Source organism: Ovis aries, chromosome 14 (genome assembly GCF_016772045.2).
Source record: "Ovis aries strain OAR_USU_Benz2616 breed Rambouillet chromosome 14, ARS-UI_Ramb_v3.0, whole genome shotgun sequence".
Taxonomy (NCBI): domain Eukaryota; kingdom Metazoa; phylum Chordata; class Mammalia; order Artiodactyla; family Bovidae; genus Ovis; species Ovis aries.
The window spans coordinates 4,968,208-4,992,949 of NC_056067.1; the positions used below are offsets into that span (position 1 = coordinate 4,968,208).

A 24,742-nucleotide genomic window follows, 5' to 3' on the forward strand; every position below is an offset into this window, starting at 1 on the left:
ACTTTCGTTCCTCCAGTGTCCAGTCATCAGGAAATACTTCTCAACAAGCTTATTAGTTAGTGGTTCTCAGATTTTCAGATTTCAGGATCCCAAAATTTTTTCAAAAGAAAACAGAACCTAGGATACCAACTTAAAATTGCCAAAGTGTTTTTATTTCCTAAGAAGGACACTCATAAAACAACAGCAAACAAAAATCAACAAGCAACATGCCTCGTCAACAATCAGTACTACTTTATAAAAGAAAGGCTCTCTTAACACAGCTCCAACTCCAAAAGACAGCCATTTCGTTGTATTTTATGAACTTTTTTCCAAGTAACTTCAGAGTTACATAGAAGTTGCAAAAATGCACGGAGGCTTTACCTATCTTCCCCTAACTTTAACAGTTTACCTAACCATAATATAGTTATCTGACCATAACATACTTTTAAAAACCAGGAAGTTGGCAGTAGTTTATAATGCTAACTGTACCTCCCCTCTCGCACTTAAGCAGTTTTCCGTCAGTATCTTAGTGCAGGATCTGGTCCGTGATCCCACCTCGTCTCTCACCGCCTGTCTTCTTGGTCGCCTCTAGTCTTTGACAGTTCCTCACTCCTTCCCTGTCCTTCCTGCTCTGGAGACTTCGGTGCAACTGATTTTTTTTTTTTTTTTCCTTTTTAATGATTGGATTAAGTTAAAGCAGATTTTTGGCCCAAGCATCCTAGAAACGATGTTGTGTCCTTTTAATGAAGCAGCTCAGGTGGTACAGGATGTTTGTCCATCTTGCTTTGGTTAATGGTGAAGTCACTGTGATCATTTGGTGAAGGTAATGTCTGCTGAGCTTTTCCATCATCATGCTACTGGTTTTTTCTTCATACTGCATAAATATTTAGGGGGAGAGGCTTTGAGATTATGCCAGCCTTCTCTTTCTTCCTTGAACATTCATACGCTGACTTTGATCTCACCTGCAGTAGTTACTATAGCGGTGCTTACCTAATGGTGATTTTGTATTTCTCACATGGCTTTCTATACTGATTCACTGGAATTCTTCTGAAGGAAGACTGATCCCCTCGCTCCCACTTGTTGATTGATCCAGTTATTTTATTTATATTAGTATAGATTCACAGGTGTATGTTTTGTTCCATAGTCCAGTAATATCATTATTTATTTTACTGCTGAAATTGTTGTGACTTTGGCTGGACTGTGGTCTTCAGGACCTTCTGGTTGACTCCTATGACAGAATGCTATTTTTTAAAAAAAATCTATTTGTCTTTTTATTGGTTGCTCTGGATCTTAGTGCTCTGGGTCTGTAGTGGTGGTGTGTGGAATCTAGTTTGCTGGCCAGGGAGCGAACCTGGGCCCCCTGCATTGGGAATGCAGAGTCTTAGCTACTGGACCACCAGGGAAGGCCCTGGACTGACGTTTTGATGGAGTGAGTTCCCCTTCACGCGGTCTTCCACCTTGCTCCTCACCTTTGATCTCATGTCACCATAAGCTGCTGCGAACAGAGGCCCGCTCTTTGGAATACACTGGCCTGGGAAACAAGGAAACTCATGGGAGCGTGCTCCATGCTGAACCCCCAGTCCCGCCCCCTACCCCCCGCCCTTAGAGAGAATAAGAGAAGACACAAGGAAGTGGTGATGGATAAGACTAGGATGTGAATTAGGGTAAAGGAAGAATAAGCTCCCATTGGATTGCAGGAAAGACAGGCATCTTTTTTTTAGGATTGTAAAGGGCTTTGGAGGGGATGGTTTCAGGGAGCAGCCTCAGCTTGAAAATAATCGACACAGTTTGTTGAGAACTTCCTGTGTGCCAGGCAGATACTGGGTCCTCCAGGCTACAAGCATAATTTTATCTAACCCTCCCCTGCTGAAGGAGATATTAACATTATGATTCCACAGATGGGAACAGTGAGGTTCCAGGGTTCCAGGAGGTCAGAACACATTAAGGAGGTGGTGGGGTTGGGACCGAATCTTGTTCCCTGGACCCCAGGGTTCGTCCTTGTGCATGTTTCCCCACGGCCACCTGCTCACTCCTCCTGGCGGTGGGTTCAGGGGGAAGAGAGAAGAGCTGCTGCCTGCCCCTCACGCCCTAAAGAGGGGGCTGCCTCCCCCCACTCCCCACAACAGCAGTCTTTTCTGTCCGTTATCACGAAAGAAAGAACCACCTTTACATATAGTCGTCACTGGGCTTGAGTGTGTGTGTGTGTGTGTGTGTGAGAGAGAGAGAGAGAGATTCTGTACCCTTCTGTGTAATCTGTGTGATTGAATATATTCATGTGTTCCTGTTGTGCCTTTTTTGAAAAGCCCGCTTTCAGGGTGTGCAAGTGTGGGGTCTTGTAACTAGCAGTGTCTCCGCGAGGTATCTGCACCCCAGAAGAGAAAGTATTTCCCTTTCTGCGGAATCCTCTTGGTCACCAGCATGCATTTTCTTCGGCCTGCCCTCCTCTATTTCCCATCCCTCTACGTCTCAGACAAAGGACTGGACACTGAAAGAGATCTTGGCCACCCCAGGAGCTCGAAACCCTCTAGTTCACAGCTGAGAGGATGGAGGTGCCTAGGGGGTGGGGGTGGTGGGGGGAGAAACCTGCCCAGGGTCCCAGAGCGAGGTGACAGCGGAGCCCCACCAAGAAGCAGGGGTGCAGGCTCTGGGTCACCCTCCTGCCATCTTGCCTTGGAGCGCCCTCAAGACTGCCTGACTCTGCCCCCAACGCCCCACTGGCCAAGTGCAGGAGAGGAATTCTTCAGAATGGTCTCTTAATAATCAATGCTTACATTTTGCCTTGGCCCCAGGCCAGATTCCCCCCACCCCCTGTGCCCCCACCCAATCTTGTATTCAAGGTTAAACATTGCTGTGAATTAGTGACCTTGCCTTTTTTGGCCTGTGGATGTCGCTCTCCATCCATATGCCTCCTTTCCAGGGACCGTGTCTGCAGCAAAGACTATAATTTTATTTTGGGTTTGGATATACTGATTATTTAGCTTCTGGTATATTTTCTTACCCGTCACAGCCATTAAATTTATTTTAATAGTTACTCTACCCTCCTGATAGCCAGTGAAGGGGGAATTGGATATTGTCTATCAATTGGCTAGTCTGTGAACTAAGGCTGTATCTAATTACAAGGCATTGTATTGGTGCTGATTTATTAACCATTTACTGGGCTTGGGAGAAGGTTGAGTTTTTTAGTGGCACTTGACAGCCTGGATGCAGCTTTCCAGGAGGGTAGGGTGCCCGGAATATCACCGATCTTGCAGTTATTACTTTGTGTCATATATAATCTTGTTTTTTCCCTGCAACAAATAAATCTTTGGGACTCCCTGGAAAAAAAAAAAAGAAAAAAAAACATTTGTGGTTACAGTATAATAAAAATAAACCGTTTGTCGTGACTGCAGCTGACATTTATCAGCCTGTTTGTGGGTGCTCTTTCTCTCTCTATATAATACAGAACATAATTTGTCACTTTGTAAATACATTCCAGTCTAAATCCCTGCCAGCATCTGTTAGTGTTTGAAGGATTAATGCGCTACCCTGTGTATGTCTGCGCTTGCAGGGAACAGTGTAGCCTATGATTATGGATCTCCGGAGAACAGGAGAATGGGGTATTTTCTCAGCTTTTTCCTTCACTTGTGGTCTTTCTGGCCCTTCCCTGATTTTTCTCGTCCTTTTCCTATCCTGCTTGAGAGCTTGGAGTTTCATCATTTGCAAGAGTGCTGTTAGTCTCTAGTATTCCGTCTCCATTTCATTGAATGGGTCATGGTAGTCATAGTTTACAGGCAGAAAGGGTGGACAGATGGTTCTGGATTGGTTAGACTGGGATTCAGGTCCTCCCTTCACCTGATTTATGACCTCAGATTATTTAGTTTACGTGTGCTTACTCTCAAAGTGGAGATGCGACCAGCTGCCCCTTGAAGGCGCCGGGTGCAGAGCGGAGCCTCGCACGGGTGTCAGGCGCAGCACAGCCTTGGCGAGGCTCCTGTGGCCCTGCCCCCGTCCGTCCCTCTGTGTGTCGTTGCTCCCCTAACGCAGTCCATGACGCTCCAGTGCTGTGACCTAACGGGTGGCTGTTTTGTTTTTCATCTTTTCTTGTTAGCTAGTGGGTTTTGTATTTGTTTGGAAGTATTAATCTCCGTAAATCAGGTGCTTGGTGGCTTCTTGGTATTCAGAAATTTCAAAGATCATTCTGCCAGGAAGAGACTCTGGTCCTCAGCGAGGCTTGATACTGACTCCTGGTTGAGGAATTTAAACCCGTCAGTCTAGGCAGAATGTCTCAGAATGCTGCAAAGGTAATCTTTGCTCTCTCCAGCAGAAGGCATGAATTTCCTCTAAATCATGATGATATGGCCTGTAATTCTTATTACTTTCTTTCTTTTTTTTTTCTTCTTCCTTATTACTTTCAAGAACAGTTATGCTCTCTCAATCGCCCTTGAAAGTGAAAGTTAAGTCGCTCAGTCGAGTCCGACTCTTTGCGACCCCATGGACTGTAGCTTGTCGGGCTCCTCTGTCTATGGGATTTTCCAGGCAAGAGTGCTGGAGTGGATTGCCATTTCCTTATCCAGGGGATCTTCCCGACCCAGGGATCGCCCTTAGTCTACTGCTATCATCTAGATTGAAAAATCCCAGGACATAGAAGACGTGCTCTCTTTAATAACTATCTTGCGAGCCATCTCTTTATTTTGTGTCCTCATTGTTCTGGTGTTTTTGTGTGTGGTTCTGCCTGTCCCACCCAGTGGGTCCCCCACCCAAGCTCTGCGTCTGCATAAGCAGTTCTTCTCTCTGGATAAAGAGGAAAGTGCGTGGTTCTCTTTCCGTTGCGAGAGGTGGTGTTGTGGTGGTGTTTTGGTTTTGGTTTTCTGCACTGTAAATGCATACGCACAAGACAGAAATGTCATGCTCTCCTTCCCAGTGGCCGAGATGGAGCTCCCGATTTGATGCCTGTTAGGATTTTGGAGAGGATCATTAGCAGATCTGGAACATACCTTTGAGCCCAGTGGAAAAAGGTCTGTCCTTCATACCCTAAATGCGCGAGGACTGGCATGCTTGGAAGATGGTCTGTCCTTCATACCCTAAATGCCCACGGATTGGCATGCTTGGAAGATGGTCTGTCCTTCACACCCTAAATGCCCACGGACTGGCATGCTTGGAAGATGGTCTGTCCTTCACACCCTCAATGCGCGAGGACTGGCATGCTTGGAAGGCGTCTAGAAGCCCTTGTCCCAGTCTCTCTGACAGGCTCCTATAACCCTCCAGAGTGGCCATAATGTTTCCGCAGCGGTCCTGTGTTCAAGCAGACGTAGGGAATTGCAGGAACCATTCAGTGCTGGTACAACATGTGATACTCCTGAAATTCAGATTTTTAACAGGAGACACATTTTGCAAGCAGCAGTGTTAGCAGATACTTACCGCTCTTTGTACACACTACTTGAGACTCTCAATGCGGTCTGTGAGCTACATCTTAATCAGTTGGCCCCTGTGATCAGTCAACATACATTATTTAAGGCAGTGTGTAATGCTTTATTTTCTCCTGTCTTCAGTGGAATCTTCAAATTACAGTAATTATAAGACTGCCGGACTGTCTGAGACACACCCAGCTTTCCTGACTCTTGTCCTGAAACAGGTTTCAGCAAACTGTGCCACACCGGGAGGAAATCCAGCCTGACACCCGCTTTTGTAAAAATAAAGTTTTATTGGAACTCGGCTGCACCCATTTGTTGACAGTGTCTATGGCAGCTTTTGCATCCACGCTGCAAAAGTGGAGTTGTTTGTGTGGCTAGCAAAACCTAAAATACCAAGTGGCTTATTCAAGAGAAAGTTTGCTGACTTTCTGGAGGACTTACGGCCATTTGGAAAGAAAAGTCTGTTTCACTACATTCCGGTGAGCAGGTGGTTAGATTAGTATCTTATTTCTACACATATGGAAACATTTCCAATTACGCATGACTTAGATGTCTCTCTTGGCTCTTCCAGAATCTAGAGGTTAAAGCAGAGGGGAGAGGTGGAAATCAACATTCTTTTTTTTTTTTTAAAATCATAAAGTTAACATTTTAATGGTCAGAAAAAAAAAGTATAAAGGCTTTGGGTTCATGGAAAGAACAACATTCTTGGGAGTGAAGTACATTTGGACCCCACCATAATCTCCTGGATTTAGGGGAAATTTCAGAGTTGGAAGGAAATTTCTGGCACCAAAGCAATAATACTATCTTAAGGAGGAATGGCTTATCAGAGTGGAGGAAAAACTAAAATCCCACTTCTGCCAATCGCTGATTATATGGCTTTTCAAACAGATTATTATTATTATTATTTTTTGGATGCCTTTTCAGCCTTGTTTTGTTTGTAAAGTGCAGGTAATTGGGTCTACTTTGTAACGGCTCAACAGGGCAAAATGTAGCAGAGTCCGTAATCCTCCCTTCTCTGAATAGTACCTGTCAGAGAGAAAGCCCTCCTAAGTTGTTTAGTTAACAGTGAGCGTTGGCCTCTTGGACTGCATTTCGTAAGTGTACACGGGGCAGGAAGTCTGACAGCTCCTAGTTGTGTGATGAGCGGTGACACTTAGATGAACTAGAAAACATGATCCTCAGCCAGAACACCCCCGAATCCTTCTGGGGCTTGTGCTGCAGACCTGGTGCCCCCAAAGGAGTGCAACCTCTAAGGTCTGCTTTCCTTGAGAAGAAGGGGACCACATGGACGAGGTCCTCCGTTTACACCAGTGAAAGCTCTGGCCACCCTGGCCCCTGTCGGCAGCAGAAGCTCTGCCTAGAGAGAATGTCTGTACCGTGGAGCCAGAGGGAGCAGGGACGACACTGGCGGTGAGCACTGAAGAAGGCGCCCTGAGGCCGAGCCGCCGTGCACGCGCGCATCCCAGCGTGGCCTCTAAGGGACGCTCACAAGGTGGTGCCCCCGCAGCGCTAATAATGTGTGCACTGCTCTTCTGAAGACACGCAGTCTCTAACGTAGCTGCCTTTCAACAGAATTACCCCCACGTGATTCATTTGTTCCTTTTGCCTACAAGAGAGCAGACCACGGAGTCGGATGTGAATGTGGCCACGTGCCCATGCCCAAGCTGGCATGCTTCAGGGACTGAGGGGACAGGGTCGCCTGGCACTGCTTTGAATCTGCACGCCATTCTGCCACTCCTCACAGACGCCTCATTCCTAGGCTCCTGTTAGACTTCCCTTTCAGTGGCAGTCCTGGGGAAGCTGTCAGACAAGCCCGGAAACCTCACGGGACGGGAGCACCTGACTCTCTTTCTGAGCCTCTCTCAATCTGTCTGTCTAGCTATGTCTCTCCTCTCTCTGTTCCTTAGCAACCACACCACGGTCTGGAATGAAGGACTTGGGTGGAAAAGTTATATCACTAATCCGATACATGCTCCTGGCCTGAATTCTTTGAATTAATTCAGAAATTGGGATTGTAACGGGCTGTCTGCTCTCAGAGGTGTTTTCAGGCTTATTTTATACTGTTTGGGCTCCAGAATCAATTGGCTTTTTAAACCCCCTAATGTCCCAAATTTCATTTCCGCTTGCCAGCAGTGTGCTGCTGCTTCTTCCTGGTGAAAGCAGCAGGGAGCCGCCAACCGCACTGCCACCTGAAGTCGTGAGAGACAGCAGCTGTACCAAGTGATTTCCAGATCCACATCGGGTATCCCCAGTTGATAGGGTGCGGTGGCCCATTCAGTGCATAAAGTATGGGCGCTCCTTGCATCTAGTGGCCTTACTAGAGATCGTTACCATCTGCATCCCTCCGATGGAAGGGGAAAGAATATGGGAAACCCAGTTCACGTGATGAGTAGCCCAGGGTGGAGGGCCCCATGGGCATGCACACACGCACACAGGCACACGCGCACACAGGCACACACACACACACACACACTGTTCCACTCATAGCCCAGGGTGGAGGGCCCCACGGGCACGCGAACACGCACACGGGCACACGCGCGCAGAGACAGATGCACACGGGCACACGTGCGCACAGACAGACAGACACACACGGGCACGCGCACACACACACAGGCACACGTGCGCACAGGCACACACACACACACTGTTCCACTCATAGCCCAGGGTGGAGGGCCCCACGGGCACGCGAACACGCACACGGGCACACGCGCGCACAGACAGACACACACGGGCACGCGCACACACACACGGGCACACGTGTGCACAGACAGACAGACACACAAACACACTATTCCACTCACAGGCCATTGATGGAAACCTGGAGGCCCCGCCCCACCACAGTGCAGGCTGGAAAACGTAGTTCCCAGGTGGTAGGTCTCTTCTCAACATAGCCCGGTACTGTGGATGGGAGGTGCTGGTTTTCTCTGTCCACACTATCTATTTTATGTAGCATGGAGGTCATTCTTGAATTCTAGTTGGCTTCTGCCTTTAACATGTGGATTTAAGTCCTTTTGATTTTTCTTGTGATTATGTGTGAATCTGTACGAATTTCTAAATTTCATTTTGCGTTTCCTCTCTCTCAGGTGTTTTCCTTTATTAATAATTTTAGTTCTTTTTTGGATTTTATTTTTGCATCGATCCAGTTTCTTAATATCCCGTGGACCCCGAGCATTTTTTTTTCCTGCTGCTGCTAGTTTGGGAGCTAAATTGACTTTCCTCCTCCCCCTCCATCTTTCTCTCTCTCATATCCTTTCCCTCCCCTCCCTTCCTCTGTTTCCTTTCTCCCTCCCTCCCTTCTGATATTTTTCTTCTTGAAACTTTCACATACATGATTTACATTTTCTCTTACATAGTATAAAGCTGTTTACTGTCTCTTACCATTTTAACCAGCAAAACTAGGCCATAAGTGATTTAATAACTCAATTAAATCCCCCTCCCTAAAAAAGAGCATCTTCTTTGTTATTGCTGTTTCCTTTTCCAGTTCCTTTTTACGAGTAAGTTATTTGGTCCCATAGCTAATGTAGAAGACGTGCAACATTTGGGGACACCTTGACTGTGCCGTGTGTGTGTGTGTGTGTGTGTGTGTGTGTGCGCGTGTGTGCGCACGCACGCGCGCGTGCTGTATACTGAGTTTCTAGCTTTTCTGCCTTTCTGGGTGCTTTTGTTGGAACTTATTAGAGGCTGTTTAGACAGATGCCACCTTGAGCAGGAAACGTTGGTTCTCTCAGAAGCACATACTCTTTTTAACCTTTTCTAGTTCATCCGTTGAATATGCTGCTTTGCTTCTGCAGAACCTCAGAAAGATTGCTCTCTTTGGATTCACCCATAAACTGAAAGTGACTGTCGTGCACCCCCAGGCACGATGACCCTGTTGCACGTTTACTGCACGCTCCGCATGCCGGGCTCACATTCGTCACCAGCTTCTGAGTGCCAGCTTCTGAGTGGCAGGCTGGCAGCCAGCGGGCCTGAAGCTTCAGGAGAAAAGCCTGGCTTTCCAGCGGGTTATGTTGCCAGCGTCACTAGCCTACTTTTATCTCTTCTGAGGACTTTGTCCCGGGTTTAGGTGGTGCGTTATTCATTCATTCATTTTCTAAATTAAACCCTGTCTTGAAAACCTACTCTCTGCCACTCACTGTGTACCAGAAATCAGAGACAGAGATATAAAACTTCATTTTAACCGACTATAAATATTAGTGTGAATTGTCAGTTGTTTTGGTTTTCTTTCATAGTCTCCTGCAGTGTTATTGGGACTAGAAATTGCTCTAACCTTTTTGGAGGACACCCAGCAAAAAATGCATCAAAATTTAAAATACAGACGTCGCTTGACGTGGCAGTTCTACTTCCAGGATCTTATCCTATAGAAAAAAAATTGTTTATTGCAAAACATAGATATTACAACATTGTTTTTAGGAACAAAAACCTGGAAACTACATAAAGTGATACTGATTACAGCAACAGCAATAGTTAACACTTAGAGCATATGTGTTTAAGGTGCTTCCCATGCATGTTATCTTATTGAGTTCCCACAGTAATCCCAGGGAAGGGATTCTTCTGTTATTTCTATTTTTTACAGGTAAGAAAGGTCAAGCTTTGGGAATTTAAGTAAAAAGTTCACAAAGCTAGTGAAGGCTGTGGAGGACTGAGACATCCAAAGAGGATCAGTCTTTTTTTTTTTTTTTTTAAATAAATTTTCAATTGGATTAAAAATTTTTTATTTGTTTTTTTTTTTTTTTGTTGTGCTGTGTAATATATGAGGTATTAGTTCCCTGACCAGGGATCAAACCCATCCCCCTGTATCTGAGCTCAGAGCTTTAACCACTGTATGACCAGAGAAGCCCCAGATCAATTTTTAATAAATGTTTGAACACTCTTCTACTGGGTAAACCTACTGGTTGAAAAGAATATGGGTGGAGTTCTGTTTAGGTGTATTCTATCATGTGTTATTTGTGAAAAACCAGATTATGGAATAGAATAAGGCATATACTGTGATACAGTGTCTGTAGAAATCTGTTCTGGCCCAGTGTTTTTTATACATGTAGAAACTGTATCCTGGAAGGGTTTGCCTCAAGCTGTCACTCTGTTTATCTTGGGGCAGCAGGATTCCAGATACTTTCACTTGATACATTATCCACTTCTGTATTATTTGTGCTCTGCTCAGTGAACCAGTTTTATTTTTATAAATAAGGATAAATTTAAATTGTTGAAGCCCACTTGGGGTGAATCAAGTCCCTCTCCCCAAACCAACACATGCAGCCTTGGCACCATTGCCATCTGGGACTCGCTGTGGGATGTTTGTCAGCGTCCCTGGGCTCTACCCCCGAGATACCAGAGCAGCCCTCCCCCAGAAACGTGTCCAGACCTCACTGGGTGTCCCCTGGGGCTGGCGTGTCCGTGGTGAGAACCCCCAGGCAGATGCTGTCCTGGCAGTGTGTGTCTCTCTCCATCTTGAGCGTCATAATGAAGATCGTCTCTGTCCATCTGAGCATCTCTCACACTTCACGGGTCCTTCAGGTGGGATTCAGAAGCCTTTTAACCAGAGCAGACAGATCTTGTTTCTCTTTCTCTGTAGTCAATGAAACTAACTGCCGTTGACCTGTCACCAGATAGTCAACAGACCCCACATCTCTCTGTGAGTTTTTTTCCTATTAAAAAAAAAAAATTCTTTAATTGGAGGAAATTTCTCTTCAGTGTTGTGTTCGTTTCCGCTGTACAGCCGCACAGTTTGGCCCCAGTTATGTGTATGTCCCCTCCCTCTGGAGCCTCCCTCCCCTCCCTAGCCCCGACTCTCATGACCACGCATGAGTGGTCATCACAGAGCGCCAGGCTGGGCTTCCCGTGCTGAATAGCACCTTGTCACCAGCCGTCTATTTCACGCATGATGCTGTGTATAGGTGTCGATGCCACTGTCTCCATTTGTCTGTATACCTATCTGAATCTTGGGGTGCGGGACACTGGATTTATTTTATCGGCAACTTCTGCAAAGAAGGGGCTTCAGATGCTTATCAAGTTTCATTAAGAACCTACGTATTAAAATATTCAAAATATATAGGCTATTCCTGTTGAGGATATAATTATGCAGTGGATTAGCTGGTGTCCAGTCTGTTGCCTTTGAGCACGCCGTGGATGTTTCCAGTACTTACATAAGACACAGGGCCTGTTTATTAAAGAGTCTTCAACTGTGTATAAAACTCGAACAGTCAAAAGTAATGATGTCTGCTGAAGGATTCTTTATCATATGAATTTACCTTTAGTCATCTATTATTTATTTCAGCTATTTTATATGCCATTATAATAAATATTATGACAGAGAAAGCTTTTACGCTTCAACTTATTGTACTACTCTCCACTTGCCTGCAATCCTTCAGCAAAATGTAACCATGCTTTACCTATAGTTAACGTAAATCATCACTTACATTAGGATGAAAAATTCACTATGAAAAAAAGCTCTTTCTTCAATAGCCAGGCATAAATGCCCGATCATGTCGGCTGCCAAACCCCCGTGCCATTTGCCATCCTCTTAAACTGTTTTTAAGCTGCAAAGTGAATGCATAGCATAGAGGGAAATTGGAAGGTTTTTGAATAATTTTCCCTCTCTTGTTAGTTTCTGGCAAGATAAGCACTTTTTTTATCCAGAGTGCAAAATACTGCCAATTACTGTCTAAGCATCTTTAATAGTTTTACTTTACGTGGTGCATAAGTCATACACCAAATTAAATAAGCCGTTATCCGGTACAGTTTCTCCTTGAATCAGCCTCACAATCACCTATAGATACTGGAACAGTTATTTTATAAATTGAGTTCCAGCAACCCAAGGCAGAAATTTTGACCTCTGTGTAATGAAAATCATTGTCATGATTTTCTCATTAGGCATGTTTATCACTGTAGTTTGGAGGGAGGGTGGACTTCAGTGGGGGGCACATTTGTGGAATCTCAGGAGTGAAGGTTCCTGCTTGATGGTTGATCTGAAGGTCAAGGCTTGAAGGAAAACCCAGGGCTTTGCTAAGGGTCATTTCTGGTTTGGCTCCCTATTTTGTAAATTGGACTCTTCTGTAAGAGCGTTTTCCTGGTGAAAGGCACAGAGGTGTACAAATTGATACAGGTATGGAGAGCCATGAAAGAGACTCTTAGGCTCTGCCATCTCCTTGGGTAGAAATGCTGTTTCAGTAAGAGCACTTACCAGAACATCCTTTTGTTAAGAAAATATTCATTTGTTGACATTTTGGCTGTGCTGGGTCTTGGTTGAAGCATGCAGGGTCTTCGATCTTCATTGCAGCACTCATGATCTTTAGTTGCGATGTGTGAGCGTTAGTTGTAGTCTGCAAAGTTGGGCATGTGGAATCTAGTTCCCAGACCCGGGATCGAACCCAGGCCCCCTGCGTTGGGAGAGTGCAGCCTTAGCCACTGGACCACCAGGTCAGTCCCCGATCAGGGCATCCTTTTTATCTTTAGGCTTGTTCAAGGTTGGGCAGACTCCCATTTAGCTCGCTCATGATGCTGATTTGGGTTGCTCTGAGATGTACAAGAGCTGAAAGGAGATGCAAATCCCTATCTGCTCCTGCATTTCCCAGCAAAGAGGCTGACACCCACAGCCACAAAAACATCACTTTCATAAGACTGGAGAAACGATCGATATGAGGTCCCACATAGGATTCTGACGGATTACGGAACCAGTGTAGTTAGGTCTGTATTGTAGTTCAGTGAATAATGTCATGTCAGTAACATGCTCATCAGCGCTGTCTCCTGCTGCTGTAAATGTGACAACTCCTATTTAAGGTTTCGGAACATAAAATCAGGACCAGGCATATGTAAAGTGGAAGGGCGAGAGGCATCAGCATAATGCAATTAAGGCCCATTGGATTAGAATTTGCAGGGTGCCATTAGCAATAAGCTCTGAATGTACATTATTGCCTTGGTTACATTTCCTCCTTCACTACTAGGCTTCTCTTATAAATTCTAAGTGTATGAAATAAATATGATGTAAAATAAACACAAACAAGAATATATAGAGGACATTCATTTCTTGATAGCTTCTCAGTGTCAGGCATTGAAGAGTACGAGAACGGGGCTAGAGCCAGTAGTGACAACCCAGCGAAGACATGAGTGTTGGAACCAGTCGAGTCTCAGTTCGAAACCTGAATCAGTGTCTAGGCTGTGCCACTTTAAACTGTAAAAACCTCTGTTTTCTAGGCTGTGAAATGGGGGAAATGATAGATACTTCAAAAGACTTTTCCTGTGACTCTTCAATGAAAAATAAATGCCAAACATATCATGTGGTGTGCTCGGTCACTCGGTCATGCCCAGCACTTTGCGACCCTGTGGACTGTAGCCTGCTTAAGTAAATTTTGTGACTGCAATTGGTAATATGCCTTATGGTTGAAAAACAAAGAATCGGTGTCCTGTTCTAACAGTGGTGTTACAAATGATAATAATCGTTATTTCTGTGCCTCGTGCCTCATATGCGCCATACCTCCCCTTTGCCCTAACCATTTACGGCAGACGCCCATTTCAGCATGAATGCTGTGGCCCGGAGCAGCCATGCCGCTCTTGCGGCCACACAGCCAGTGCTGCTGTCGGGCTGGACTGCGGCTGCTCCCGCTCAGCCCGACTCTGCCGTCCCCTGTGGATGTTCTACACGGCCCCCACGTGGTTCCTGTGGTTCCAGGCAGTGTCACGCCTGAGTCACACTTGGCCAATTATAGTCATGCAATGGTATGAGAGAACAGTCTTGCGTAACGACAGCAAGAACCCCCTTGATTCTGCGCTTGTAGACCCTTGAACCGCTAAGACAGGTTTTGGGAACTTAGCAAAGAACAACCCAGGAAGGCTCATTCTACCGAGAGTGTCAGTGGGCTGGTGTCCCCGACTTGCAGGAAAGTGGAGGGAAAATATGTGGGCTGCTGCACTCCTCTGTCTTTTGGCTGAACCTGGGGGTGGCTGGGAGCAGGTTTAGGTCTCAGCTTCTCAGACGCTGCCGGCTGCTTCCACACCTGTGCATTCCTGCTTTAAAATGATGGGTGCCAGCATCTGTCGATGGAACTTAAGGGAAGTTTGCACTCCTCTTTTCCCTGAGATGATAAACTTGTGTACAGTGGTGTGGCTAAAGAAAAGAGTATGGATTTGGGGAAGGGTTGGATAGGCGTTTTATAGCATTTAAAGATTCAGAGTTTAGTAGGAAGTTGTCTGTGTCAGCCAAAGCTAGGTGGGGGGCTCGTTGGCTGGTTGGCTGGATCAATGGGTAGATGGGTAGAGAGGAGGGGAGGGGGGAGGGGCATAGGGAAAGCCAACAGTTAATAGTGGGGTGGTGGCATTGTAGATACTTTCTGTCCATATCCATCTGTCTTTTCTAAATGTTTCTATGACTACTGAAATTGTGAAGCAGGAGGTGGCCTGAAATGAGCCTGGAGAGTAGAGAGGGCAAAATCATGGGCTGTGCGTTGGTGGTGCTGATATTCACTGTGTGCATGTTTGCATTTCTCTTCTTGCTGGGCATGTGGAGGGCTGCACCTTTTCAAAGCTAGGCGCAGCCGCAGAACGTGCTCTGCCAACAAAGTGTTAGCAGAAGCAACCCCTGGCACCACGGGGTGGCAGCCCATGGCATTCAGTGTGCAGCCAGATTCTCTTCCCCGCCCTGTGGAGGCTGGCGCTGTTACAGAGGATGGGAACGCCCCGGCCTCCACCTGCCTGGGCCCCTGGCCATTACAGTGACAGGGGCCCCCCTGACCTGAGGCATGAACAAGTCATAGTGCTTGGTTCTCTTATGACATTGAGGGGTTTGGGGGCTCCTTCCTTGTTGAAGTTCGTCTTGACTGATACAGAGGCACTTGTGTGAGCCACACAGTAAGGGATCCAGGTCATACCTTGTTGGCCATTCCAAGCTACAAAAATGTTTTAAGCTACAAGTGTGTGTGTGTTGCAAATCTAGAGCCCAGAGACTGGCCAGATAGAGTCTGAACTTTTCACGTCCTGGATGGCATATGCTGATTTAACATCTTAGTTGAAAATCTCAGTGGTTCTTTAGTGGTGATTGAAGAGTTCTGTATGTTGAAAGTGGTGATAGTTCTATGAATTTCTGCACGTGATAAAAATGTCATAGAATTATACGCATAGATATTTCAAATAAAAGAAAACGAGTGCATCCCCAAACTGGTGAAATCCAAGTAACATCTGGAGTCTAATGAATTACTTTGTGACAATGTCGATTTTCTGGTTTTGATGATGTGCTTCTTGGATAAGTCGTCCCCTCTGGGGGATGCGGGGAGATGGGTATGTGAGCATTTTTGGGTCCTGTGTTTGCCACTTCTTGCGAGTCTATAATTCCTTCCAAATTAAAGTCAACAACAACAACAGCAGAAATGAGTTATACCAAGAAAGCGGATTGTGGTCAGTCCCAAATTCATAGACTCAGCAGGAAAGCTCACATTGGCAGATGGGGCCTCTTGCTTTCACCTAGCAATCAGCAGTTTATCCCTCAGAAATGCTCTCTGCTTGCAATCCGTCAGCCCCTGCCTTCTCATTTGGAGCATGTCCCACGATAAAAACATTTCTATCGCGTTGTGAAGTTTGTTAGACGACCAGAAGAGCAACCCCCCCGCAACACACACACACGTCAGCACATTTGTGTACCCTCCCTCTGAAAGCTGTGTCTCCCTTTTCGGGGCTTAACTAAACTACGCACGCGGTCCCTCTGCGTTTCTCAGGGTCAGCAGCAGAAAGAGGAAGCCTGATTCCGAGGGCAGGGGGGTCACCTGAGTAGTTGGGTGTGGGCTTGAGTCACTGTCCCCAGGAGCCCGGTAACCCACCGCCTGTGGATTAGTCTGTTGAACTGCTTGATGGCTTGTGACCCCTCGTTCCCCCTGGATACGTTCGTTCTGATTTTGTTCTCATTGGTGGTGGCAGCCCTGTGTTTTATCTTCCAGCGAGGGGCGAGGTGGTGGGGGCGGGGGGCGGTACCAAAAGACAGCTCACCACGTGCAAACCGCACATCAGAAGAACATGTTGGCCGGCTTGGCCACGCCATCGCTTTCATTGAAAGTTTTGCTTTGGGGTTACCATCTGGGAATGTTCTCCCTGTTTTATGCGGGAAAAATGTACATGCATTCTTTTCTAATATGTAGCCAGCACATTCCTTGGGGATTTCCATCAGGGACTCAGCTGAGAGGAGCGATGTCTGTCCTTACCACCCCTCCCTTAATAGGAGAAATATCCGGTTTTCCTCTTGCGATCCTTTCAAAGCTCTGTAAGATTCTGCATTGGTGACTAGTGTCGTGCTCTGCGCCAGGGGCGGCTGGGGCCTGAGGAGCAGGATGAGGGTGAAAGGCCATTTGAGTTGCCACGTCTGAATGTCAGAACCGGTAGTTGAGCATTCGGGAGGCATAAGAATCTATGGGGAAGGAAAACTAGCCATTTTGACAGACGTCCCGCTCCGAAGACTTGAGCACAGGAAAACATCCATCACGCAGACGGAAAGTGGGGACGGGGACGTGGGGGTGCGGTTTGCTGCCCATCTGGAGTCCTGAGCCCTCTGTACAGGGTACAGCATCACTCGGGTGCAGCCCCTTCTCCTGGTGGCAGCTTACCTTCATATGGGATGAGGGCTGTGGCCTTGCCTTACTGTGAACCCTCCAGCTTTAATATTCCCTGATCTCAGGAAGCTCTAATGAAACCCACATGTTGGCACTCTCCTCTTTTCCTGGATCAGGTTAGATGCTTCTCCTTCTTCCAGAATCTGCAGGTGTGTGCAGCTGCTGTTACCTGAGGAATTTAAGATCTACTTCGGCAAACTTGCTTTTGCCAGACTGCTGGGGTTTAGGGAGGTCACTGAATTCCTCTCTATGGCCTTTCCTGAAAACTGGGCCCTGTTAGTGGCAGGACCTGGATCCTCCAGGGTCCAGCAGTGATCTGGTACGATGTGGTCTTCGGGGGGAAGCCTCACTTGCCGTGAACACAGTTTCACCCACCCTGTTGCCCTGTCGCCCTCCTGAACAACCATTTATTACACAGTGGCCTCGGGGAAAGAGCTTGTCAACACGGGCGTCTTCCCTCCTTCCGGTTAAAGTGATGAAACACCTTTTGTCTTCTAGGCAGGCTGTTAGGTGCTTTGCGCTTAGCCTCACGACTCTGTGAGTAGATGATGAACATTCATCATTTACAAGTGAGGAAACTGAGGCTCAGAAAGGTTAGGTGGCCCAGAGTCTGTGCATCCCGGCTGCGTCGGCCTGGTGTTCACTGTCCAAGGCCTGGGACTCGGGTCGCGGTCCAGGACATTGGTGGCCGAGGTGAGCTGCTGCAGGCACACTAAGCGTCTCAGCACAGCCTGTGTGTCTGTCCAGGTGGAGGGTGCCCTCCACTGAGCCATGTGCACCCCCTTCAGAGCCTCCGAGCACATTGTGACTCTCACTAGTCTTACTTCAGCGTTGCAGTCTAGACAAGGATTCCGAGGCTCACCGCCTATCTTATGGGAATCCACTTACCTGATCAGGCAGGTAGCCTGGCCGTCTGTTCTGAGGAGAGAGACTGAAGAAGTCGTAGCGTTTCAGCCCACAGCAGAGTCCAGGCAGACTTAAAAATCGGGAGGGCCTGGTAAACACAGGGCCTGCTTGAAAGGCATGTTCTTTCTGGAACTGTGCCGGGGGCCGTGCAGTGGGACGGGGCGGCTTCAGTGACTGCTGCAGCGCTTGCGGTGTGGCTCCAGGAGGGAGTTTGGGCTTCAGTGTCAGACTGGCTTGAGGCCTCACCACCCACACTTCCTAGCTCTGTATTCAGTCTCTTATAAGATGCCACAGTGTAAAACAGGCCAAATACAAGGTAGCCTTCAGTTGCCCTGAGGGTACGATGATGCCTGTAAATGCCCACCCACCGTCACCCAAGGTCAGACATCAGGAGCGTCATTACTGTCACGCGCGTGTGCCTCACACCCACAGAGTTCACAGGGTCTCTAAACCAGGGTGCTCGAACCTGGCTTGTCCGCGTTTCTAAAGCAGGGGCATGCAGGGGTGTCGGGCTCCGTTGGTATTACCGAGTTTTGCCTGCCTTTGTGCTTTCTATCCATGCCTTGTGTTTCATTTTTGAGGCAGGCTTAGTGGAGTGGTTTCAGGGCCCAGATGGCAGCTTTTGAGATTCCCACGTGGCCTTTGATGTTCCTGCAGGAGGCGGGCTTCGTCCTCGTGTACCTCTGTCATTATAGTTAGGAGGCACTTTGAGAGGAGATACATGAGCCCCCGGACCCTGTGGATCCTGTTTCGGGCGCTGAGTCAAACAGTACAGGCCCTCAGCCTGGAGTTTTAGCAGAGTCCCAGCCTCCCATCCTCCCTAAACTTGGCAGTAAAAAGCCCCGTTCTTCTATTCATTCCGATGATTTATATTCTCCCTGGGCGTCTAATATTAAACAGGGGAATTCCGACATGTTCCATAACACATTTACTGTAACTTGATACCATGAACTAAACTTGCTGTTATTTATCATTTCTTTTTATTTTCTCTCATTCCAGCACAAAGCCAAGGTAGAAGCAATGACCCTGGACCTTGCTCTGCTCCGTAGCGTGCAGCATTTTGCTCAAGCGTTCAAGGCCAAGAATGTGTGAGTGTTCCAGCGGAGGGTTATAGATCATAATATCTCGCCATTGTAATGTCTTTATCAGATGAACACAGCCGGGAAGATGGAAGGCTATTGTGCCGTCTTGGCGTCCAAACAGGAGGCTCATTTATCCTGGCCCGGTCGAGGTGTACCGTATTTTTTTGACTCTGAGCCCTCCTCATTATGAGACGTGTCATCAATCTCATAACAGCCTCCCAGAAAACAAGAAAAAGATCCTACTAAGCATCAGTAAAAAGCGACCTCGTAAAAGGCAGCTGATTGCAGGCTGCATCCTGATCGCAGGCATCTTCAGGGCACCTCCCAGGATCGAGGAGAAATTCCATTTTCATTGCACTTAGGAAGAGGTCAGGTCAGCTCTGTAGTTCCACAAGGGGGCTGAACCTCAGAGCACGGGAAGAAGGTTTTACTGTTTAGCAAACCTGCGATGGTTTTACGTGGCGCGTGGACATGGTTCCAAAAGCGTGGGCTCACATCTGAGAACTTCTGTTTTTCCATTCTTTCTCAGACTTTCAAAAATGCCTGACGGAGGGAGGCTTTGCTGAGGACTGGCAGGTTTTTTTTTTTTTTTTTGGCCATCCCTTACCAACCGCCTTTCCTAACAGAGAGCAAGCAGCTCTTAAAGCCAGAACTGCGGAAAGCGGTGGTGGTTAGCTTCCTTTTCATTACAATATTTTGTTTCCAAGTGTTTATTTTTACAGTTCCCTCTGATTTTTTTTTTTTTTTTTTAAGGGCAAGCAATACTGGTTTCTCATTTAACATAGGGGTTTAAATTTCTTTAACAAATCACTTCGTTTAATTTTTCTTTTCCAGTGAGTTGATTTAAACCCAAGGATTAAGTTAATAATAGTGCACGTGGTGCCAAGGGGAAAATAATTCCACAGTCGGCACCAGAGTCCCCGAGTTTGGAGCAGGCTGATCAGTGACAAGCGGTCTCAGGGTTGGCCTCCGTCGGGGTTGCTGGTTTTAACAGTTCTCTGTGGAGATGATGGATGGGAGGGGAGGTGTCTCAGACCAGATGTTCCGATGGCGTGATGTTGGCCCGACTCCTCAATGCTGTCCAGTGGCCAGTTCTTCTTTCTCCCTTCGTTTTCTCACTCGTTCTTTTAGACCGTTGAGAAGTCTGTCCCCTAAAGCCCTTTCTGGAGCAAGCCTGAGTCCTTGAGACTGAAACGTCAAGTCAGAGTCTTTAGTGAGATCTGCACTCCCCGCTGCCCCCACCCCAGGGGCCTGCCCTGTGCTCCAGCGAATAGCTAGCTGGGCATTGTCCGCAGGCCAGCGGACCTAGGTGAGCCCCACTGTGTGCCCTTTTGGCAGGGATTGGTAGCTGCCAGCCCTCGCCAGAGCTTCCAGAGAACCTCACATCAAGACAGAGCTGTAGCTCTTTAAACATTTGCCCTTTCCTCCCTTCATGATTCATTTATCCGCTTGCATCTTCACTTAACACGCATTTAACACATGCCTCCAAAGCCCCAGGCTCTCTTCTCAGCTCTGGAAAGAGAGTGGTGGCTGGTGGAGGCCCACTTAAGCTCACCCAAGCCATTGTGTGAGTTGCCAGCAAGCAGGCAGTGTTTAACCTCTGGCAGCCTACTCCTCGACCTAGTATTTCTGCGGTTGTTTGGAAGAGAACAGCAATAATGATATCAACTGTAGCAGCAGTAACAGCTCATTTCTCGAGAGCTTGTTATGAGCCCCACACCCAGTACCCTTTGTGTGCTTTTCCTGACTTAATTCTCCAAGCAGCCTTCAGGGTAAGTGCTGTCATTATATCTATTACGCAGTTGAGGAAAATGAGACCAGAGAGGGTGAGTTATCCGAGGGCACGCGGCCAGCCAGCAGGGGCACTGAGGCTGGGCACGCCTGGGCAGCCCGCCTGCCGAGCCTCCTTGCTGCCCTTTCGTTCTCGATGGGCCAGAAAATGAGGTCCGAGACAGTGAGTGACTGTCGCAGGCTGCCTTAGCAGGTCAGTGGCAGAGGCAGCATTTCCGTCCCCTGTGACTCTCCCCCCGGCTTGCTCCCCGACACCAGGCCGCTCCCATGGGAGCTGAGACGCACCGCCGCTTCACTCTCCCTCCAGTCCTGGTGTCAGCGCTCGCAGGAAGGAGGTGCTTAGCTGAGCAGAGCCAACGGTTACATAAGAGGACTGCCTTCCAAGTCTTAATGGGACCATTCGTTTTTAACCATTAAGTAGTTCAGAAATCATCAAAGCCAACTGCCTTCTGTGATCACCAAGCCCAAACTCTTGGAGAAAAGTGGTCTCCCATTCTGCCCTAATTCTGGATTTTAGCAAATGAATTCTGAATTTCTGTACTCCTTGGTTCAGAAACAAAAGCAGTTTTCCTCTTAGCCAACCCTATGCCATGAACCTCCTTTCATCAGTCTCTTTAGGGTCCAATATTTTACATGGATTTAGACAAATCAGCATGAAAATCCCACACAACTTTCCCTTTGAAAGACCAGCAGGGCGAAGTCTTCCCCAGCCGGGCAGATGACAGTTCAGCCCTCACAGGTCTGTGGATTCTGAGAACTGTCAGAAAGGAGTTCAAGCGTCGGTGACTGAACTGCCAGAAAAACACGTGTCGCTCTCTTCCTATCTCCAGCTCCCATCTTTTGATGTTAAGATCTCCTTGTAAAACGTAATGGCAAACGAAGGAGAGGTTACCCATGCCGGACCCACTCCTTTCTGCGCCCTTGGACTGAGGAGAGGAAGAACACATCCACTGAAGTGCCGCGTGGACGCACGCACTTAGCAGTCTGTGCCGAGGCCCGTCTGCAGGCACGCCAGGAGTCCGCTCGGGCGCTTTTTGCCGTGTGCATCCCCTTGGTTCCTGCCCCAGCCCGGTGGTCTTGCCATGCCAGGGTGGGCAGCAGCGCATGTAGTGTGAGCCTGGAAAAGGTAGAAACGGGTGCCAATGTGAACCTCTTTGGAAGATGCAGCTCATGGTACGGATGAGCCAGTCTCCTTCCACCTTCCGCCAGGAGGGCATGTGGCTTCAGCCTCTCCTCGGATATTCTTATTTATGTTTTTTTTCTGGGGGGTGGTGGCATGGGTTGGAGACTGAGCCTTTTCAGAATGAGCCCTGCTAACGGTGGTTATGCAAATCATCATTCCTCTCTAACATTTGTTTATTCCGTGCAAGGCAACACGCCCAGCACTTATGCCCATGTTCTGTCTCTGATTCCTTACAGTCATCCCCAGGCATGACTCATCTTATCTCTGTTTGCAGTGGAAAGGCTCCAGCTTCTCACCGAGAGGCCAACTCTCTTTCCTGACTTTAGCAAGTGGCAGATCCCAAATTGGAACCCAGGTCTGTCTGAATCCACAGCGACCCCGCTTCTTGTTCCACCTCACCCTTCAGGCATTTTCTTCAGTGTGGATTTCTGGGTTGGTAGGAATTACTGAGGACCAAGTTGCTCAGAAGTTTAGGGGCCGAACACCATTCAAGGCAATGAGTATTCTATCCTCTCAGTTTACTTAAATCAGAAATCAAATGAGGTCAGTGCATCTTATCCTGTATGTCTCCCTCCAGTTTCTAAATTTCTGTTTATTTAGTGCAGCGTATGTGTTTCAAGGGCAGGTGTGTCCTCTGGAGTTTTCTGTGGTCTGTGTTTCACTGACTGCACCCCGGTGGTCTCATTCAGCTGGTTCTTTTGTCTTCTCCTTTTCCTGTGAAATGGTAGCCAGTGCTAAAGGCTCGGTCAAATTCCTGTTTAATTTTTATTTGGCAAGAATGCTCGGTAGGTGGTGGTGGTGTCTTCAAGCCACTTTTCGTGAGGCTCTGCATGCCCCGACCGACCCATCCCTGTGCCCGCGCGGTCTGTCTGTCTGCCCGCTCCCCCTCGCCCACCATCCCTCCTGTCCCCCTCCACTCCTTCTTCTGGGTGGTCAGCCCAGGAGGCCTCAGAGCTCCCAGGGCACTTCTCCCCCGCGTCAGTGGTGCTGGTGGTCGGCCAGTGTGTCTCAGGTCCAATTATTTTGGGGCATTACTGGAAAGTTCCAAACCAAAGCCTGTGGTGAGTCCCAGCCAAACTTGAGTTTTGCAGGATATTTTTGTTGAAACCGCAGTCCTGGAGAGCGGCCAGCCTCCATGCTTCTGCTGCCCGGCTGGTCAGGGCCTCCATCAGAATGTGAAGAGCTCGGACCCTTCCTGATGATCCCGACTGAGCATCAGGATTCTCTGTAGTGGGCTCTGAAGCCAGTAGGGCGTTGTTTGGGATACCTTTGCACAGTTTCATCCATCATACCAACTGCTTAATTTACTGAAAAGCATTCATTTTGAACAGGCCCTGTAACAACAGTTCAGGGGCTTTTAGACTTCTGTAGATATATATATATGCATTTCCTTTATCAGATGCTGTTTTATGGTTTGAGTTCTGTATATTCCTAAAATAATGGACACCTGGATTCCAGTTTTGAAATTTGAAAACTTTCAGTGATGGCAGGTAATATAGGAAGTTTATTGCTTGGCTTTCAGCTACCAGTCAGCTCTAATAATACCATCTAAGGTCTTTGATTCATCTTAGAAGTTAATGGAAGTTGACCATAAGGTAATTTTAAAATAACACCTGCGGTTCTAAAGATTTCTAGAACTTTGTTTTGGTCGTGGATCTCTACTTTCTCTTTTCAGCTTTCTGTCTCCAGCAGAATTTAAGGAAATCAAGCTTTGTTTCACTTAAAAATACTTAAAATACTTTCACTTAAAAATACCTAAAATGCTTTCACTTAAAAATTGGATAGTGGTGTTTAAAGAAAAATTGAAAGAATACTTTTTCTGTTTCCTCTTTACTGTTTATACATTTGAGGGAGAAATCTTAACAAAGTTATTTATTTTCACTTTGTAGAACTTGAAAATTCAGGACTTTCAGAAAGTACTAATCCCAGATTTAATTTTCTTGGATTCTTATTTCCAATTTTGCTGTCTCCAGGCCTTCTACAGAAGTGGGTGGGCTATAAATTATAAATAAATCCCAAATTTGAGGGTTAAATTACCCTGCAAGACTAGTGTGTAAATTACAGCTTAATCTCTCTTCTTCTCTTCAGTTTGGTTTTAAGAGTAACGTTTTAGCCCATGTATCTCTGTTACTTTTTGCTCAACATGAGAAATCCATTTCTGGTTTGTGTAACAGAGTATCATGTTGCTTTGCTTTTCTGAATAGTTTGAAAAGTAAAAGAAAAACAGAGAGGCAGATTTTTTTTTTTCAACTGTAATAAACTCTCTAAATCTAGATCTTAATTATGGTGTCTTATGAAACATTTTTCAAAGTCTACAGGTTGATTTTTCCCCATCCCCTACATTTTCCACCTTGAGGTATTAAAAAACCATACTGTGAAGCATTTAACATGTCTAGAAACATCAGAGAAGGCTTCCATCCACAGTAGATGTCTTGCCTTCTGAAGCTTAACTCTTTAGGCATCAAACGTTCTTACATAATTCTTTAAAACAATATTTGTAAAACAGATGGTGTTCTGTCATCCCTTATGAAACAAAAATACAGACACAGAGAGTGTAGTGCAGGGGTCAGTACGCTTTTCTGAAAAGGGCCGGAGAGGAAGCGCCTCGGATTTCTCGGGCGGTAAGGCCATCTGTGTCAGCGGCAGCCGTGGACAGGACTTACGTGGGTGAATGTGGCTGTGTCCCAGCAAAACTTCACTTCCAAGAGCAGAAAATGGGCTGGGTGTGTCCGAGGGCCCTGGTGCGCCCTGCTTTCCCTGTGGTGCAGTGGAAAGAACAGAGTTTTGGGGGAGTGACTGAGCTTCGGTTCAAACCCAAGCTCTGCTGTT

The 24,742-nt window shown here is 47.0% G+C and overlaps 1 protein-coding gene across 2 annotated transcripts in view; it reads left to right on the forward strand.

Annotated features, from left to right (window-relative positions):
• The window catches only part of WWOX (WW domain containing oxidoreductase), a 915,505-nt gene that overhangs the window by 213,878 nt on the left and 676,885 nt on the right, over positions 1-24,742 (forward strand). For both annotated transcript variants that reach the window (XM_012189589.5, XM_015099953.4), the window contains exon 6: positions 18,857-18,945. In XM_012189589.5, coding sequence (XP_012044979.1) covers positions 18,857-18,945 — 89 coding nt within the window. The remainder of the gene's footprint in view (positions 1-18,856; positions 18,946-24,742) is intronic.